The following is a 20,003-nucleotide window of genomic DNA, read 5'->3' on the forward strand; positions in this document are numbered from 1 at the left end:
CTGCTGGGGTGCTACATGTCTCAAGGACATTAAGTTAGAGCTGGCTGGGTGGAAAATCATTTCCTGTATTAATTTCAGAGAAATCAGTTCTGAAGGCTAGGCTTGGATCAGAAGGAGACTTCATAAAAAGGTGAAATGAGGCAGATTTGTGTCTCTGCAGACCGTAGAGCTACAAGATGAAACCATCAGTTGAATAAAAATAAAAGTAAAATTTAAACCAACTTATCTATTGAATCTGTGAGAATTTAAGTTGTTATAGTGGGAAAAAGAGTAAAGTTCAGCAGTAGCTTCCATAATCCCATTTTCACACTTGGCAGACAGATGGACATAAAGCTCAGGGCAACGATATTGACCAGACTGGTACTTCCCTGGAGTGTGACATACACACAAACAAGAAAGCATACAACTTTGAGATACTCGAGGACATTGTCCGCAATATTGAAAAAGCTGAGTTGGTGCAGCAAATAACCAGGTGTGCAGAGCAGAGAAAGCAGGCAAGATTTGAAAGTCTCACCTAGAGAGCTCAAAAGTGTCAGCTGTTATCCACTTCTGAATGGTTATCAAATTGGACTTTCCTCTACGAGAAATGCTTTTAACCAGTCTGGACAAGCTTTGTACATTACAGTACAAAAGTATGGTTTTTTTTTTTTGGATGTGAGGGGGTTGAGTTAGACTACTAGAGCTAACTGACATCCCATTCATACAGTCCCCTGAATATACTTGTTTCCCTTCCCCCCCTGTAAAAAGGTTAAAAGCTACCGATAATTCTATAATGCCTCACTAAAAATTCAAAGGAATGTCTCCAAAATCCAATATGTCTTAAGGCCGAAACAAACTGTTTATCTAATGGCCTGAAAGTGCACTGATGCCTGCTGTGAGTTGCCTGGAGCCACAATGAGTCATGCTATGCTCAAAGCACTTCTCAGACATTTTTAGCAGCAGGTTAGCTACATAGGAACAATGGCCATAGCTTTCATGAGGGTAAACCTGCACTCAGCAAGCACTCGCATTACACTGTGCCTTCTGTGACTCCATTGAAAAGGTGGAAGGCAGGTCCTTGACAGAGTTTGCAGCTTTCAATGCCTAAAGAGAAACAACATTATCTGAGGGGTGCCTACAGGGTATTCTTTATGAATATGGAAACAAATACAAGGGGCTTTCAACTGCAAAGGCAGTTTTTACAGTGATCTATTTAAACCAGGGGTGCCCAATCCCGGTCCTCGAGAGCTACCGTCCTGCAGCTTTTAGATGCATCCTTGTTCCCACACACCCGAATCAAATGAATGGCTTGTTATCAGGCCTTTGCCAAACATGATGGCATGCTGAAGAGGTAATCAAACCATTTGATTCAGCTGTGTTGGAGTAGGGATGCATCTAAAAGCTGCAGGATAGTAGCTCTCGAGGACTGGGATTGGGCAGCCCTGATTTAAACTATACATATAGCATGGCCTGGCTGAACAGACTAAAGGAACAACTCCATAGGTGAAATGACCTCTCATTTGATATTAAATGTAGATAATGGATTTTTAGAGGCCTTTAAATTTCTTGATGAATGCGTTTCATATGATTAACTTCAATCTTAGTTTCCCTGACTTGTCTTGTTCAGCAGAAATTTCACCTTTGCCGTGCAGACATCCAGGACTGTCATCTTTTCTTTTCTCTTTTTTTTGAAGCTGGCAGAAAGAAGTTGAGCGGAGGACTAATCCATCTCTGACAACATGAGAGAAAAATCCAAAATCTTCATCGTATCATTTATAGACTTGGACAAAGAAACAGACCTCAGACAATTAAATGTCTGGTTAGTAGAGCACCAACTACAAAGAAAAATCTACCGCAAACATAATCAAACCGCTCAAAAGCATGGATCCTATTCTTAATAAAAGTCTTTACTGGTTCTTTTACTGAGCTGCCTGCATTCAACTCCAACAATCACGTAATCACACATCAGGCTCATTGCAGCATTTTTTGGCATAAAAATGTCACCTTGTTTCAGAGCCATGTGGCTCACCCAGGCTATCTGCCAGCTGCTTTACTGGATAACCCTGATGAAATGACAGGCTTTTTTTGCAACCGGTCAGAGATTGACAACCTATTCCAGCTGTCACTCCATCCTGCTTGACACTCCTTCATTCGTCCATCTGCCGTTTCTCATTCTCTGCCCTGATCTCTCTTCCACCCGCTCCTCCATCAGTCCCAGCCTGGCTCTAGGCTGTTCTCTTGACTTGAAATAAAGCTGTGGCCTCAGACCATAGCGATCCATAATGTCACACCAGGTGAGCTTACCAGCAGCTAGGCTGTGACAATAAAGTCATCCGCTCTCAATGGGCCGAGGGGAATGAAAACAAACACAAGAGCAGAACAATGGACACATCTGCACCAGAAAAACAAGAGATGGGGTGCTGCCAAAATGGAAAGATGCCCACTGGCGGCCTTACAGCGGGCAGAGTAGCAGTATACTGTGGCCTGCTTATAACACAAAACACATCCAGCAAATCGGTATTTATTCTGAATATTAAAAATTCTACTAGAAATTTCCGAATACAGCTATAATCCGCAGCTGTGTTTTCATCCCACTTTTGTCTTCGCTTTCTCTTAACACAAGCGAACGTGTCGGCTGATTAATATAAACTCCACAGCTCCCTGCGGCTGCAGTTGGCTTTAATCACCTGGAAACCTAAAGTCTGGGGAAAAACAGAAACGGCAATACAGCTTCAACAACTCACAGGTTAATCAATCCAAGGCAAATTGATTGGCAACACTTTTAACTGATTAATTCCCAAGTAATCTTTTCAGGTCACTGGTTTCCAGCCTCGCTATGTTTCAGAGTTTTATGACAGTCAAATCTAAATCAAACCTTGTAAAATAAATCAAATACACTTTTGTACTGTCAATCAAAGATATATTGATATTCAGCTCACAAAGCTCAAGTCAGTCTAATTTCACATTGGTTTCAATTTAGGAAGTGAAACTCCACTTCCTGTTTCTTTTTTTATGGCATGGAAACCACAAACGGAAAAATACAACATTTCGACTTCACACAGCACTTAGATACCATTCTGCTTCTTATACACATTTAAAAAGAATATGCCCATCATACTGTCAGTGGGTTGTTAAGTGTTTAATAAACATTAAGTTTAGTCAGTACACCTCCAGGGCCTTTGTGAGACAACTATGCATATAAGTATAATTAGGTTGTATACAGTTAAGGTAAGCGTTATCTTAGGAAACCTGTATAGTTTAATTTCTGATCTAATAAACAGATCTCAAGTAAATTAAACTCCGCTTAACGAAAAAATCTTTTGGTGGATGGCCCAAACCTCTTTGGCTGGTGCCAGAAATCTTTTATACAAAAAGAAAAACCCAGATCTCCTAAAACTGCAAGTCTCCGTTACATTGTTCTCATTAGAAAGTACTAATTTCTTAAGAGCTATAGGAAGCAGATACACGGGCCCTTGGGGACCAACTTAAGTCTGAGGCCAGTGGCTTAGTCGAGGACAATAGCAGGAGTGCTTTAAATCCCAAAACATCCTCGTTGCTGAAGAAGGAAACCAAAGCACCCAGAACAAACCCATGTAAACCCAGGAGACGTGAAACCTCCAGAGTATATTAAAATTCTAAGGAGAGACGATATATTGAAAAACAACACAGGAGGAGAAACAAACAGCGGCCGTGTAACCCTTTATAGTAACTGCAATAAAATCAGAGACTTGATTCATTTTATTTACAGAGCGATCAAAAGACTGATGAGTGAGTCATACACCTGAGATGTAAAGATATGCTAGAAGCTTACATAAAACCTACCTTGAAACAAGGAAAATAAGCAAAAGACTTCAAATGAAGACAACAAAATCTGGACGACGCAGAACAAAAAGGCATTTAAGACGTGCCAACCTGAGAGCTAGCCAATCCTCCAACAAGGGATTGAGCCAACAAGCACAATAAACAAAATTAAGCAGGGAAACGTGCACCCAAAACTCAATATAACATAACCAGCTCACGGAGTAGAAAGCCTGAACAACTACCACTTTTTATCACCTCGTTGTGGAGAAAACTATTTGACATTCGCAATAACCCTTTCTTTGGTATTTATTTGATTAAACCAGCTCTTAGCCATCTACCTAGCTTCCCTGCTGATGCTAAGCAGCAAGTTTCTAGGGACTTTCTGCAAAATGTTGGAGGGATTAAATTGAAAAGAGGAAAAATTACTCAAGAATAAGCTGAGTTGAGCTATTTGAACTATTCAGTAATGCTTCAGAGACGCTTTAAGCAGCCGATCTTATTAAATGGACTCTGGTGTAAGTAGTCTATCAGCTACAGAAGACATTCAATTTAACCTGAGGCAGAGGCCGACAAAATAATACATCAACCCTATCCTCCCCTCCATAAAACCATACAGCACATATATTACACATGAACATGCACACAAACAAACTGATAAAGCAGTTATTTGGAACAATAAAATTTCTTTGGCTTCACCGCCAAAGCCTCCCTCTGTTTGAATGCCTGGCAGGCATTAATTTCTTCTCTCTCTTTCCGCCTCCTACTATCCTATCGCCGTTTCTCTCACTCCTCCTTTCTTCTCCTCTCTGTATGCAGGTGCGCTCGCCCACTGAGCTGCATGCTGACTCCTGTCAGTAAGAGGACAGGGATGTATGATAAGCACAGATCTTCTTTGTTCCCTACACCCAACTTCGCCCTGAACCATCCAGAGTGCATCGAGGACCACTTCAAAGCCAAAGTGAAGGCGAAAAAGAATGCAGTAAGAGTGAGGCAACATTCGAGGCAGCATTGTCAGACTTGTTACCTTGTTTGTGGTTTGGTGCTGTGGATTATTTTCAGTCTGTCTTAACAAGCAGATATTAGGTTTCTTGCTTCAGTCGAACTCTCCTCTTTTCCCCCTCGGGAGGAGCACTACTTTTATGCTGGTTCTGCGCAAGCATCACTATATACACCTGTTGGTCTCGCATTGTTTAGTCAAGTGCAAGAAACAATTCTCACTTGTCAAGCTCTTCACGAAGCTCTAAAAATAACAGAGGCGCCCCTATAAAAACTATTATTCCACAGACGGAAGGGTGAAGGCATTGCTCGACGGTTGTGCTGCTGAGCAAACTCAAAGCATGAAAACTTACTGCTGACCAGTTACTCAATTCGACCAATGAGTCTTCTCAACAAAAAGACTAAACAAAAGCGCGCCAGTATTCAACGAGTGCTCTCAATTACGGCCTTGCATCTGTTAAGCAGACACATCTCTCGATCTGTTGCCCCCCTACTCCCCTCCTAGATGGATGGATACTCTAGCATGAGCGGTCACGGAACAACGATCGCGTCAGAGACTCCATGACGACGCCAAACAGCTGGATAAAAGATGGATCGACCACACATTTTCACTTTGCGTGACACACACACCAAGCTGTTTATTGTCACATTGATCGTTTTTTAGAGCTGATTGCTAAACATAGTTTTCGCTTCCTTTCCCCTCAGTCACGTTTGTCTGGAGGCTTTGTGACCACAGCGTGAGCGTGTTTTATGATCACTAGCCTTTTCTTTCAAAAGAACGACAAAGAAGCGTACCCGTCTGTATCGCTCCTGCCCCCTCATATACTATGTGAATGTTTGTGGGCGAATTCAGCTGAAAGGTAGCATCTTACCAAGCACGTAACCGTCTTCGGAGTTTGACAGATGTATTCGATCTATATTAGACAGGCTACTCTGACAGGAACCGCAAATCTGCACAGTATGCTGCACTAAATGTTCCCACCAAAGCGAGCCTTTCAATTCTGATAAATAATCTGTAGTGCATTTGCCAGCACCTGAATAAATTTTTAACAAAAGAGAAGTCTTACCTTTTTTTTAAACAATGTGGCCTGAAATTTATTAGACCGGCGGTCCAAAGGTGAACGAATGGCACAACACTGGAAACACTGCCATTTACATCTTTAAATGTTAAAAATTATAGAGTGCATAATCATACTCTTAGCCTCGAACAAGAAGCACAATGTTGGAACACACTGTTCAAAGCTTTCAAAGGACAATGCTCTTAAAATCTCATTAGCAAACGGCTGCCAAAATTTATAAGACTGTGGTTTAGAAAGCTAAGGCAGACGACAGGCTCAAGTTAATTTGTAATGAATAATAAACCAAGGCTCTTTTATACCGTGCCCTATATAAACAGGGGACTATGTTCAAACCTCTCTGACCATAGTGTAATTAAATGTAAAGTTAAACAAATACTTAACTGGCTTCACACGTCCTTTAAAAGCTGCTAACGTGTGGGTGAGTACAGCTCTGAATGTGAGGCAGGGGCAATTCATCACACTAACAAACTGAACTACCTCTCTCACAGTGCCATGACCCTCCACGAAGGGGTCTGCAAAGTCGTGTGTCCTCTGGAAAGCTGACGAGTGAAACCAGAGAGGTGGCGATCTTGCCAGTGCTTTCAAAAACAGCTAATGAGCAACACTGGCTAAAACATAGACGCTTACAGTTTGTCTATAAGAGGAGCACTAACACCATTGTCTTCAATACTCAATGCAATGCCTGCAGTACAATGGCTTAGCAGCATCAGTCACGTGGTGTCTTTGTGATAACTGCAAACTTGTTTGTTAGCTATGCACTTAACACATCTTTCCTTTTACGCATACAGTTCAGGCTCGACTAAAAGCCATTAACACAACCTCAGACCAAAGGGTATAAAGAAAGTAAATTCAAGTAGTCTCAGGTCTGAATCATGAACAGGCATTTAAAACAAATCCAAAACCTTGGTCTCTGTTAGAAGAAATAAAGATCCAAAATCAAATGACAACAGAAGACTGGGTTGTTTGTATGACTTTCATTGTACTAGGCAGCGGCTACCCCAGGCCTGATGCTGTTTCCTGCCAGGAGCAGCTCAGCTACACATGCCCCAGGTGCCCTGGAAGAGATCTGTCGCTTCCTGTCTTCACACATGGAGCGCTCCTCAGATTCGCAAACCTCGCTGCAATGCCTGACACTAGTCCGCTGGGAAGCCTTGCCTCCAAAACAGCACTTAATCATCAGAGGCTTGATATGAAGTCTCCTGACTGGGGAGAAAACAGAAAATGAAAGTTCTGTAAGGAAGAGGAAAAGAAACTCTTCCTGTGTCCTTTAGGTGCTGCGACATAACTTCAGCGCAAAGGTGGAATAGAAATATAACAGCTAGCTTTGGCACTGGGGCATGCTGTAAAATACTAATACGCAGCTGTGGTCAACTCCAACCCGTTAACCAAGATTTAATGTAAGTCTTGCTTGTAAGTACCAAGCATAATATCAGGAAGGATGGGCTCCTTAGGGAAAAAAAAAAAAAAATCCTGCTTCAGGTAACTGGACACCAAATCTGCGCTGAATATTTTATAATCTGCCGGACAGTTGGGGGTTTAAGCAAGGATCACAGCTCCAGCCAAGTGTCTGGTGGAAAGATCAGTCACAACTTATTCTCCATTTTCCCACACTACAGCATTAGCTCACATGTTGCTGTGCCAGCAGCTGTTGGCCTAATCTACTTTCAGATAAAAGTTTTGAAAAAGGCAGAATTAAAGGAGAGTGAAAAAACACTCAGCAACTTCCATCATAGACCACATTATTAAAGCAATCAGAGACACTAAAACATCATTTCTGAGGTGTTAACTCATATCTGAGTGTTGTCTGAAACAGCAGAGGACTGTATAATGTATCTGTGAAACCGCTGACATTTCACACGTCTTGTTTTTCTATTAACACTCAAAAACAGGTCATAATCATTGGATGTTTTCCTCTGCATCTTACATCAAAGTCACTATCACCCCCCCAAAAAAAGAAGATAGGAAAGATTCTGCATTGCTATCCAGCTGTCGTACTAATAGAGCCTCCAGTTTTGCAGGTTTCCAACGGCGATGATCAAGAACAAAGCTGACAAAGTGTTAAAATTTTAAGGATTTCTTTGTGGGAGGGAGAGGAAGTTGTTTTGTACATTTTAAGCCCAGAAAGAAGAGCACAGTGAAAAAGAGAATGTAGGCAAGTGCGATGAAATAACAGGAATATCCTTTAGAGCATGTTAGGCAGTTTTCCAATGGCTCCCATTTAAAAATCTTGTCTTGACCCGGTAACACTGCTTTAGTAAATGTGTGCACAGATTGCATGAATTCCACAGCAGGAGAAGGCACCGGCACAATCATCTCTCTCACCTTCACCTAAACATGACCCTTGCAAATTCAAACGTTTTTCAGCTGTAAGGATTTGTCGAACTGAAGTTATATGCAGATATGCAACTGGAGCTGAGCACACAGTATTTAACATTGCACTTTAAATACAGAGAAGATGTACTTTGTTTAGAGCTGAGAGATTCCTAATAAACTTAAACAATACAGACAGCCAGGCTGAAGATGACACTCCAAGGATAAGATTTAACCCACGACAAACAACCGCTGACTACCAGCAAAACCCAGCTCTAAGCAGCCCGAGTTAATCCCAAGGAAGGCTCAGGCTGTCTTGTTCTCAATTTCATGATAAAAATTAATCTTCCCGCTATCAGTTACATTCATTTTGTCATGACAGGTCACAGACTTCATTTTAATGACTCAAAAAAAATCCCTGGCCACATACTGAGCCAAGTCTGGAAGCAGCCAACTTGGGCTGCACTGCGTCTCACACACACACACACACACACACGTTTACATCCCTCACACTCCTCATTTCATTGACCAGACAAACCCTCCCAGTTTGGCGGTCTATTTAATGTCTAGAACTTCCAATTTCTCTCTCTAACCTTTCACTGCAGTGCTGCCAGCCGGATATTGACTTATTACTCCCCACATTTATGCTTAACATATCTGTGGGCAGTGATGAGCTTGGAGCCTGGAAACCAGACTGACTATTTTGATGCTTTAATAAATCAATCATTTAATCTGAGTGTTATCTGACTGACATTACTGCATCTAAAAAGCAATGCTTGTGCTGAACTGGTAATCTGTACAACCCTGAGCTGAAGAATCTGAAAAAGTAGCACAACACCAGTGAGTATCAAATCTCTTTTCCGAACAGCTTCTGAAAACCCAATTAATTTAATTCACAAGCATGTGATGCAGGGAAAAAGTCCCCTTACAAAGCAAACCTTACAGTTACTCGCAAAAATGAGTTTGGTATTTTTATGCATGATAAAGCTACTTCTGGCTGTTCCCTTCTACACAAGGGGTCACATGTTTGGCGCTCTTCCTGATGGACTTCAGAGGGACTTGTGCCCCCCTCTCATAACCGAACTGGTAATCGTTGGCTTGTTAGGTGAACGTGTAAAACAGCAAATTCTTCAAAGATCACCAACAGCAATCTCACATGACCCTGTACTGCTGTAGCAGATTTATACTCGATTAAGGGGGGGGGGATGCACAATACTAGACTCACATACTTTGCTCAGTCACACAGTAAAAACAGGATAGCAACCTCCATGCAGCTACCAAAAAACAGAAAAATAAATAAATCTGCCAAGTCAATCTACCAGTTGCAACTTGTAGTCACTAAATGGTTCCCAGAGCCGAAGGTTGTTGCACAGTCACAACCACTTGCAAGGCGATTCCACAGGCGGCCCGATAGGAGGCAACCCTTGTGCAAACACTTGTAGTCTGACCTGGACTGACTGCAATCACTATCAGAGAGATTGTCGAAGGTTATCAAATAACTGCGCGTTTCTAAAGGCCAACGGATTGAAAACATGTTATCATCAGTCAGAATGAGTCTTTGTCAGTGAGAACAACTTGAGGGGATTCGACTAAAGTGGCTGCCAGCTAGTTGTATCCTGCTTATATTTTTCTACAGAACAAGAAGGTTGCTGACAAAAAAAAAAAGTGTAACGGTTAAATGTGAATTATGCAACTGGTGAATTTCTGTCTGTGTAGACTGCAACACATGTGAGATTTTTGACAATTTACCACAGCAAATTGCCGTATTAACCAAAACAGATTGGATGCAATTGCCAACATGACCCCATTCAACCACAGACTGACTGCAGACTGCAACATTTATGGTAGGTTTTGTTGAGAGTGTCGGCAATCTCATTTTGCAGCTATGGACGAAATAAAGTGAGATAACTTCGTATTACTGGATAAAACAGGTGTTGGCAAAGTTTATCTTTAAGGACATACTATGCTGTTGAAAAAGAAAAGTGATATATTGCAATTTATGTTACTGCAGTATATCAAAAAATTATTTAAAAAAAATAAAAAAAAATCACAGCAATATTATATCCCGAGTATCTGAAGTGAACCCCACCTCTAGTGGCTACCAGAGAGTCCATACATTAACCCCACTGAGAATCTGGGATGTGCTCGCACGTTATCAGTATAAGAGCTTCTCAGAAACACAATGTGACTCTAGATGGCGATAAATGTTACGACATTCCATAAGCTTATTTTAAAGACATTGTTTTGTAGCTTAATGATAACTGAATATTTAAAACTCCAGACTACCCCTGTCATTTATATACACGACAGCACAGTGACACCGTTTCCTCACAGCAAAGAGGTCCTGAACTCGATTCCATTACCTGGCCAGGGCAAAAGACTGTGGGAGGAAAGCTAGTGGGTTAGGTTAATTAGTAAATCTAAAATTCCCCATAGGTTTGAATGTGAATGAATGGTTGTCTGTCTCTATCTGTTAGCCCTGCAACAGACTGGCGACCCGTCCAGGGTGTAGCCTGCCTTTAGCCCTTTAGTAGCTGGGATGGGCTCCAGCCTCTGCGACCCTGACAAGGATAAGCGGAAGAGAACGGATGAATAATACTACATAAAAGGTGCTGGTCCACTGTTTGCGGCAATCAGCTGCCCCTCCAGTGACACTTCTCCTTGTCCTGTTCAGCAGCCTAGGCGAACAACAGATGAACGGCACTAGCCATCTAGGCTATGCCAGTCTCCTAATGTACTCCAGTTATTTTGAGCCAAATCATCATTTATCTTTATGTAAATGAGGTTAAGTGATTCTTTTGTTCTCTTGCTGACATAGCGCACCTTACCTTACTTTAGGAGAGAGAAGTTGGCCGTTAGTAGCTACACACTGTGTCTGCACCTAGGCAGCCGTACTGTTCCATCTGTGCCACACAGCAGGCTGGCACCTATGTCCTCCACCCACCCTTGGAGTGTCCCAGCCATCAGGCTTTACAACTTTCTTGGCACGAACCCTAATTAGTTCCATCAATGGATGAAAATAAAAAAATAAATGAATCCCACCTGAATGCCAACTAATCCCCCCTGATTTTTAAATAAACAAATATTAGGAAATTAAAATTAGCACAGCCAGATATAGCCGAACCATGGCAGCGACCCTTCTGCAAAAATCAGCACAGCTCAGAGCATTTGCATACTGCAGAATAAGCTTGACATTTGGGTGCTTGTAAATCCAATCTTGATTCTTCAAATTGCCAGCTTGTTTAACGTAATGGTTAGCTGCTGATAATTTGAAGCTCTGTGCAGAGGGGGAAAAAAAACCAAAAAACAATAAGCGCTTAGACAACAACGGACAACGGCACTGATGGTGTGTCTGGTGCTGACTTCCAATGAGCATCCAGTGTTCACACAGCTGGAAAAAACAAAACAAAAAACACACATTTTCTTTCTGTCACAAAAGTGAGAAAGTTATAATGCTTGATGAAACATAATTACAAAACTCTTTAAAAGATGACCAAACAAACATTAGTACATGTTTAAAAAGGACACTCAAAGTAAAAACCCAAGGGAGGGTCAGGTTTGTCGGATTGTTAGGAGTATGAATTATTAAGATGTCAGTCGGTTCTTTTTCAAAACATGACACAAGGGGAGGAGGACAATTCAGTATCAATGAACAGCTAACTGTAGATATATTTTTTTGATGCAAGTCTCCACTTTAATAAGGATACTGTGCATTATAAAAACAATAAAATAAAAAAAAAACACACTCCAATGCGACAGAATTTACAGTTTTACACATTTAAGCTGGCAACAGACGGTTGAAACGGTGCTTTGTTTTGTGTTTTTGGGGGGGGGGGACACAAAAATTGAGAACAGATGCAGACTACTCGTTGCTGCGAGGGCTTTTTAAACTTCTGAATATCAAAGAATGTCTTTGCTTTCTTTCCTGTGACATGCTGCCAAAGACCTGTGCCATTCTTGCTCTGCAACTGTGGAAACGGGTGCTACATTATAGCTTTATACTGAGGCAAAACAGCTCCCACTGCTACTGTGAAATGCAGCACAGTACCATAGATAATATACTGTATCCAAAAGCTCTATGACTACCCCCCCCCCCAAACTTTAATCGGGAAATATGAAGGTTGTAAAAGCAGCTTCTAATGAGTGCAAGACACATGGGACTACTCATTAACAGCGCTAAGGTCAGCCCTTTCAGCAAATTCCAGTCTGAGAGAAGGAGCAAGCTCATCTGAACCACGCAGAACCTCCCACAGCCATAAGCCTTGGCCCTTGGCTTTGAAATGCAATCAAGTTATCAACATAATTGAAGACGCAAGTGTCACCCTGAACTAGATGGAGCACCTGTCCTTGAAAATTAATAAATGGATGCATCAGTTCTGCTGCCTCGTTGAATGCCACACAATATAAGAGAGCAATGAGGGAATGACAGGGCAACCAGGCGGCCGCCTGTGAGCCCATGTGACACTGTTACAAAGCGGAATAATTCTCCATTGTGATGACAGACACGCCAGATCGGATCAGTTGGCTTCCGGGTTACAACCTGCTGTTACGAGAAGCACCGGCTGGAAGCTTGCAAGAGACCCTGGTCATTCAAGATGTAGCGAAGCAACAATAAGACATGAGAAAACCAAACTACTTCAATCAATCAAACACATCGATCAAGCACACGAGTAAAATAATCAGGCTGTTAACCATTTTACATTTTCACTGGTTAAAATGCAGATTTATTTTTTAATTTTTTTTCCTCTGCTCTTTCAATCCGAATAAAGTTCCTGCAGCTGAAGACTCAAGACAGAGCTCACTGCAGCAAGTACACAAACCTACTGTTGGGTAACACACAACTGGACAACTGGTCAAACCAGACTAGTTAGCTAGCTCTTTATCATATTTAAATGTCAAGGTCCCGCAGATGGGCTGCACATTGGGCCACCGAGCCCGTATATACAAGTGTATGTGCCAGGGTCATTTTTTTTGGGGGGGGGGGGGGGGGGCATGCTGTTTAATCACGAGCATGAGCCGCTAACGAACCACAGCACGAAATCAAAATTAAAGTTAAAGCTGAGCTGCATTCAAAAACTTAACACCGCTGCGACTGTGCTAACTTTATAAAGCGCAAAGCAAAGCAAGGAGATAAATAAATATACGTAGTGTTTAATTAAAAAAAAAAATACCTCCCTCTGTAGGGATTTAATTCTCAGTCTCTCATTTCCATTACAAGCAAGTGTAACCAGCGAACAGCAGACAGTAGTTAGCTAGCTTACCACGGGTCGAACTCGTGGATGATGCTCTCGAACCGGATCACCGCAAAAAGTCTGGAGCTGAATCCCGCCAGGCAGGCCAGAAAAAGAATGCTAAACGAGAGTAAAGACTGCCACCCAGCTGGCTGTGTCAGTCCGCCAGACAGGCCTCCTTTGCCCCCTCCTCCACCCGCGGCGCCGGGTCGACTGTTCCCATGCACCGAGCCCCCGGCGTTGGTGGACGCTTTGTGCTTGCCGTCGCTGGCTGCGTGTTGCTCCGCCATTTCTGCGCGCAGTGTCGGCTGGATTTGCTCCTGCCCCGCTCCACGTCTTTCCCCCCGCTCCGTACGGTCGTATACTTCCCTATGCTGTGCCCGCTTCTCTCAGGTATCCTATCATCTAACTCCTTCGGGTGTAAGGTATGATTTAATTTGGTATCACTACTCCGGGAGACCGCTGTTACATCCCGAAACGCACACTCATGCGCCACATACCGAGGCTGCAACCGTCAATCCGCTTCACGATTGAACGCCGGCGGAGAGGGGCGGGAGGGATGCGAGAGGCGGGCTCTAGGACGCTCAGGCGACCTCTCACAGATCGACAGGTACGAAGGGGCGGGATTCTATGTATCTAGACCAATCAGAGAAACGAACCTTCTAATCCGACAGAAAGCTTTACCAATGAAAACGGAGCAAAATTATGGCTGCAACTGATTGAAATAGGGATTATCCTTATAATACTTTCGATAAAGTAAATCCGATAGTAACTATAAATCAAACTTTTATCACTATTTTTTTTTTTTTACAATTTTTAAGATGGAGAATAAGTTACAGAATGAGAGCGCACAAGGTTCTTAATCTTGAAGGAAGCGCTTTCGTGTACCTATGGGTATATAAGCAGGTGTGCGAAGATAAATTGTCTGTGCGACTGCAATATTTCTGTTGCCCTTGGATGTTGTGGACTGACGGTAGGGTGATAATACAGATTGATGTATCTCATCATTACTGTGTCCCCCAGCAAAGACAAGAACACAGCATTCATCATTCCCTTAAAATCGGGATGTACTTTCACAACTTGCCCCAAAGCCTTGAAAGACTATATTGAAATGAAACACGTTTTTTTTTTATAAAAATATTTCAAATAAATCTTCAAGCTTTTTGTATTTTGTAAATTTTTTTTATGATTGACTGTATACATTTATTTTGTACTTGGTGGTTTCAAATAACGATGAGACGGATGTAGGAAGTATTATTGATTTATCTGAGGTGTGATCCAGTCCCAAAGGAGAAAAATTATAGTCCAACAGCCCTCTTCGGTGTAATCTGATAGCAAAAAACGTTTTGTTTTTTTTCCGAACTCACTGTAGACCAAATAGATTTAACCCTGATAAGGATAAGTGGAAAATGATGGATGGATGGATTGACACCTGTTTTCAATACTTTTGAATTGGGCTGTTTAAACGGATGATGTATATTCTAATAGCATTAGCATCTTGACATCATAATTTTGAATTTCTAAGATAGAACAAACAGCTAATACCCTACACTGGTTTGAAAATATCTCAAACTGGCCCAAATTCGCATACCTACTTTGCATCAGCACTGTTTACAGCTACCCTGTCACCTGTGAGACGATCATTTTTGAAAACGCAAATGAAAAATTCATGTAAGAGAACAGGACTGAAGCTTGAGCCGGCTTAATGTGGCTGTGCATTCAGGCTGTCTGGTGGTGAGATGAGAAGGGGATAAGAGGGAGATGAAAAATACAGCTTTGGAGAGATGGGTAGATGGAAAGCTCATAATAAAGGAGAGTAAAAGGATGATTATGAAAATTGATGGGGGTCATCATAGAAAGCAGGTGGAGTGGCAGAAGTGGATAAGAGTTTGGAGTTCAGGAAGAGATCGTAGAGACTGAAAGAGAGACACCATCAGCGTCTGAAGCTGGGATTCAGTGCCTAAATTCATTCACACACAAAGACTAAACGCAGACAGACGGCAGGAGTGTGATACATGTAAACACATGAAATCCCACGCACACATAACCGCATGCATATTGATGAAGCCGTCCTCGTGTAGGCGCACGACAGTGTGCTCATTCACACACATATGCGCCCAGCGTCTCGATCATTCGTTAAGGCCTGCTTATGCCATGAAAAACACTCTAACCCTTCACGCTTTCTATTCTACCTTAAGATTCTGAATGGGTGACCTTTGAAAAGAAGAAATGGAGGCTGTGAAGATTGCTTCAATTGCATCTCTTGTCAAAAGGCCAAGCCCAGATGAAAACCAGCCAAAATAAGTGCTGTTGCCAGGCTAGAGCGGCTTTGCCTTCGCCCTCTCTCCAGAGGCAGGCTTGACTGTTTCTGTTTGCTTTGTTTTTATTTTCCTTTTTTTTCTTCACCCCACAGCATCACAGACTTGCAGAGTTTATGCACAGCATCCTTAGGTGTCTCCAGCTTTTAATTTTGCTAAAGGGCAGTTGTGAAGAAAAAAAACCCAACCCTAAACCCTTAAATGCCTGCCATGGGTCAGTGAGTGAGGTGTCATAAATGATTAAGAGGATTATAATAACAGCATGCCAGTTTTTGGTTTTCTGAAAATGTTACAAGTAAATCCTGTAAGCCAGAAATATTTATCATGTCATAGAGGCGGAGTATTGATTAGCCTAAACAATTTGTCTGGAGATACCTATCAATATCACATCTCTGTCTCCTTTTGTGACTCAGTGAAAAGAGAGGAAAGCAAATCCTTTATTAGATGTCCCCGATGAGAGCAAAGTTGCTGCCCGCTTTTTAAAAAGTAGCCTCCCATCTAATACATGCATTATATGTGAGGTCCAGTTAGGAGCGAGCCTGGAGTCAAAAACTGACGTCACAAAGCCCGACCAGATTCCTGATACTCTGGGGATTTGATGAGGAAAGAGAGAATTATAGATCGATCTGTTATCTATACCTGCTGCTTCCTATTGAGGGTCATTACTGAAGGCTGGAGCCATTCCCAAGATACAATCGTTTGAAGGAAGGAAAACAACTAGATTGATTACCAATCCTTTTTTCAGGGATAGCAGGACCATACAAATTCATACACCCATTACTCTCCAATAACCAGCTTCATGTCTTTCCAAGACTGAATGAAAACTCAAGACCAAGGTTTCTTGTTGCTCTGTTTTCTCTCATTTCCTTTCATTTAGCCGACTTGGCACTCCTCTTAACTAATTACCTTGTGCATCATCTATGTGTAAAATGGGTAAATCCATCATGTACATTCCATTTGCTCATTATGAGCAGAAACACAAGATTCAGACATTTCATTCAGGAAGCTTTGAAACTTTACCTGTTATACTGTAATCCATTATAGCGGGATGATTAGCCAGCACCACTGCACACTCAGAGCTGCAGTGAATTGAGAGTACTTAAAACAACCACTTACTGTTCCAATAAGGTGCAGCATCCAACTGTTAGGAGCTGTGGCAAGGAGAGAGTTGGGCTGTCTGTTTTAATGCTCTTTAAAAAAAAATTTGATGGTCAAGTTTCACGTTAATCAAAAAAAAACAAAACCTGGGTATTGAAGGCTCTCCATGAGTTAAATTACATCTTCAGTCTTTCAAGTGTTAATGAGAAATCAGAGGAGGAGAAATATAGCAGAAGCAATGACCTGAGTCAACTTCTACTTGATGGTGTGTGCTCTGTGACCAAGTGCACGGGGGTTACCGGCATGGCCTCATCAGTGACACACCATTTCACACTGAGCACGCCTCATTTCTCCACAGGGGGCCACGGAGAGGTAGTTAAATGCACCGGATGTGGACACAGCTCCCTCAGTCCCCACTGAACACACTCGGATGATACTCGGCAACTGCACGACACGCTCATCTCGGCACCGATGGGAGGAGTGTTTACATGGCTTTGGCATTACTTGGCTATTCAAATATGTGCCTGCGCACACTCAAGATAAATATGAAATAGCGCAATAAGCTTCTATATTTTGCAACAGAATATAGAACAATCTATTATCCCAGAGATCAGAGAGCTTTTGCTCAATTTATTATGCTGCATCTGCAGCAAGATGGTATTGTATTCAGTGCGTTCATCTGCCATTTTCCAGAGCGTGTGAAAAGTTTTCTCCCCCCAAGAGGCTGTGAAGCTTCAGAGACAATGGCAAGTCTTTTGTATTTTGCTTACAAAAATACTTGAATTGAATCCATGTAGAAAAACAAAACAATCAATGCAATATTATTTCTTTGTATCTTTATTCATTCAGTGTATCATTTTAAGGACTTATAAGCTTTTATTTGTTACAATTACTCCATGAAATGACAAAATAATTAGGCAATTATAAAATATATATAAATATAAAAACCTGTGTGGGTATGCGTAAAGCAGGCTCCACACAAAAATGAGTAAAAGAAGAACATTCACTCAATTTTTTTTTAACTAAGAATAACTCTGAAAAGCATATCAGCAGAGAAAATTGTCTGAAAACATTCACAGTTCACCACATTCATCAAGATTGATTCTGACTTGTCGACACGGCTGAAAGTGCCTGCAGTGATGCTTCAAATTTTATTGGCATGCTGCATAAAAATCTATATAAGAAAGTTTCAATTGATGGAGCACGAAAAGAGAGAGTAAGATGGAGAAAGAGTAAGAGAGGGAGAGAGAAGCAGATATTGAGAAATAGGGACAACCGAAATACTTACCTGAGCTCAACAGAGATATCAGCTGTCTGCAGGCGGAATGTCAGAGTCTGAGAAGTTGGCTTGCACTACTTCCTCTTCAGAATAACACGCGCCTTATCAACATTTCCCTGACTTTGGTGTGGTTCGTGAAGCCTCCGCATGCTGTCTATTGAGAAGACATGGCGCTCAGATATGAGAAATGTAATGCGTAAGAAACGGCGGGAACCTGGCCTGACATTATCCCAGCAGGAGAGAGAGAGAGAGAGAAATATATGACTCACGTGCTGAAAATTGAAGTACGTCTCCCAATTTCCACAGCTGCCTCTGCTTGACAAATGACCCTTCTTTCACTTTCCTGAGCGGCCGACATGAGCTGTCTCAATTCAGAACACAACATATTTATGTGCTACTGCTTCAGTGACATCCCCGACAACCCTCCCGTGGCAAAATTACAATGGTGGCATTCAAAATAAGATGGGCAGATACACAAGCCACCTCGCTGGCATGTTTCTGCTGCGTTCACATGTGAGTTCGACAGAAAAGGTATATATGCTCATCAAAAGCAATAGATTATGATTTTTTTGTTGTTGTTTTGCTTAAATTCCAAGAAAGCGTCTGCCTGAAATACTCCTTCTCATGCCAGGACTCTCAAGACACTGTACCACCAAACACCAAACGTTATAAACAGTAAAATGTCGCTTGTGCTCTTTTTGCTTTGTATAATGAGAAAATCTTTTACATTAAAAGCTAGCTCTGGTCTATTTTCTGTCCAAATAGCACTTTACACAGGCTGCTCAATACCAAGCGGCCCCTTGGTCAGGGGAATGCTTCTCTCCGCTGCGCTTATATCCAATCGATCCGTCTCCTGGTTGCCCTCGATCGGTCATCTGACAGCACGCAATTCACACCTTTCAAATAAAGTTAAACTTAGCTTGGCTTTCCAGTGAAGATGGGAGAGGTGGGACAAGGTGGGAGTAGAGGAGAGGCTGCAGGATGGAAAAGAGAGAGGACAGAAGACAGCCAGCTCTGTGCCAGATCATTACTGCTCCTCTGTTGTTGCTCGTGTGTCGCATGAAGCCAGAGTAATTCAGGTCAGTATAATGTCTGGAGCTCAGCGTTTCTTAAAGTTCAAACTGTGTCTCCAAGCACCTCTAAACCTTCCTAATTAACATCTTTTGTCTCTCTTTTTTAAACTCCATACACAATCAAAAGTCTGTTCCCTGCTCTCCTACAATCCACTGCTGATAAAAGAAAATGAGGGCAAAAGTGCAATTTGCTTCCTTTTCTTCCTTTTTTATATCTCATGTAAACTTCGGTTGACCCCTGGGCACAGCTTTGAGGGCTATTTAACAATGAGCGATCGCTGTCATTGCATTCTTGCCTGCCATGGGACATAAACTAAAAAGGCAGCACAACCAGTAAATTGTTTATAAACAGATAAATGAATATGGTGCACAGATAAACTGAGCCAAATTAGTCCCAGATCATCATCACGTCATGCGTGTAAATAGGAGATGATTGATGTGGGGAATTAAGTTGACTGGTGCTGTCCTTGTAGACTCAAATGACCAAATCATTTAAGCTTTTGTTGGAGAGGAACTATTACACCTTCATTTCAAACATGTTTGCCCTCCACTGGCTTTCTTTCTTTCCCTTTCTTTTTTCTTTTTTGTTATTGAGTACTCTGAGAGGCTTACAGCTGAGCACATAATGACACAATAGTTCATTCAGGCATAAGGAAATTAAAGTAAGATCAGAACTATCAAGTACACTGCCACGGGATAAAAATATCTAAGAGGACAGGAGGGGTAATGGCCTCTAATACAGCAGTGGTCTCATCTGTAACTCTCTGGGCTTGAGCTGCCAGCTGCTCTTATCTTACCAGGCACATCATCCGCTGGACAAGCGCTGCATACAACTGTGA

At 42.0% G+C, this 20,003-nt stretch overlaps 1 protein-coding gene across 2 annotated transcripts in view; it reads right to left on the reverse strand.

Annotated features, from left to right (window-relative positions):
• LOC120726888 (dolichyl-diphosphooligosaccharide--protein glycosyltransferase subunit STT3B) overlaps positions 1 to 13,934 on the reverse strand; it is a 103,428-nt gene extending 89,494 nt beyond the window's left edge. The window contains exon 1 of one of the 2 annotated variants that reach the window (XR_005694396.1): positions 13,427 to 13,686. Coding sequence is in view for 1 of the 2 variants with exons in the window: in XM_040020907.1 (XP_039876841.1) it covers positions 13,427 to 13,686 (260 nt within the window). In the remaining variant the exon portion in view is untranslated. Of the gene's footprint in view, positions 1 to 13,426 lie in introns of both variants that reach the window. The other variant, XM_040020907.1, reaches the window with a different exon arrangement.
• Between the last annotated feature and the right edge of the window lie 6,069 nt (positions 13,935 to 20,003).

The sequence above is a fragment of the Simochromis diagramma genome, unplaced genomic scaffold, assembly GCF_900408965.1.
Source record: "Simochromis diagramma unplaced genomic scaffold, fSimDia1.1 OVJJ01000753.1, whole genome shotgun sequence".
Classification (NCBI taxonomy): domain Eukaryota; kingdom Metazoa; phylum Chordata; class Actinopteri; order Cichliformes; family Cichlidae; genus Simochromis; species Simochromis diagramma.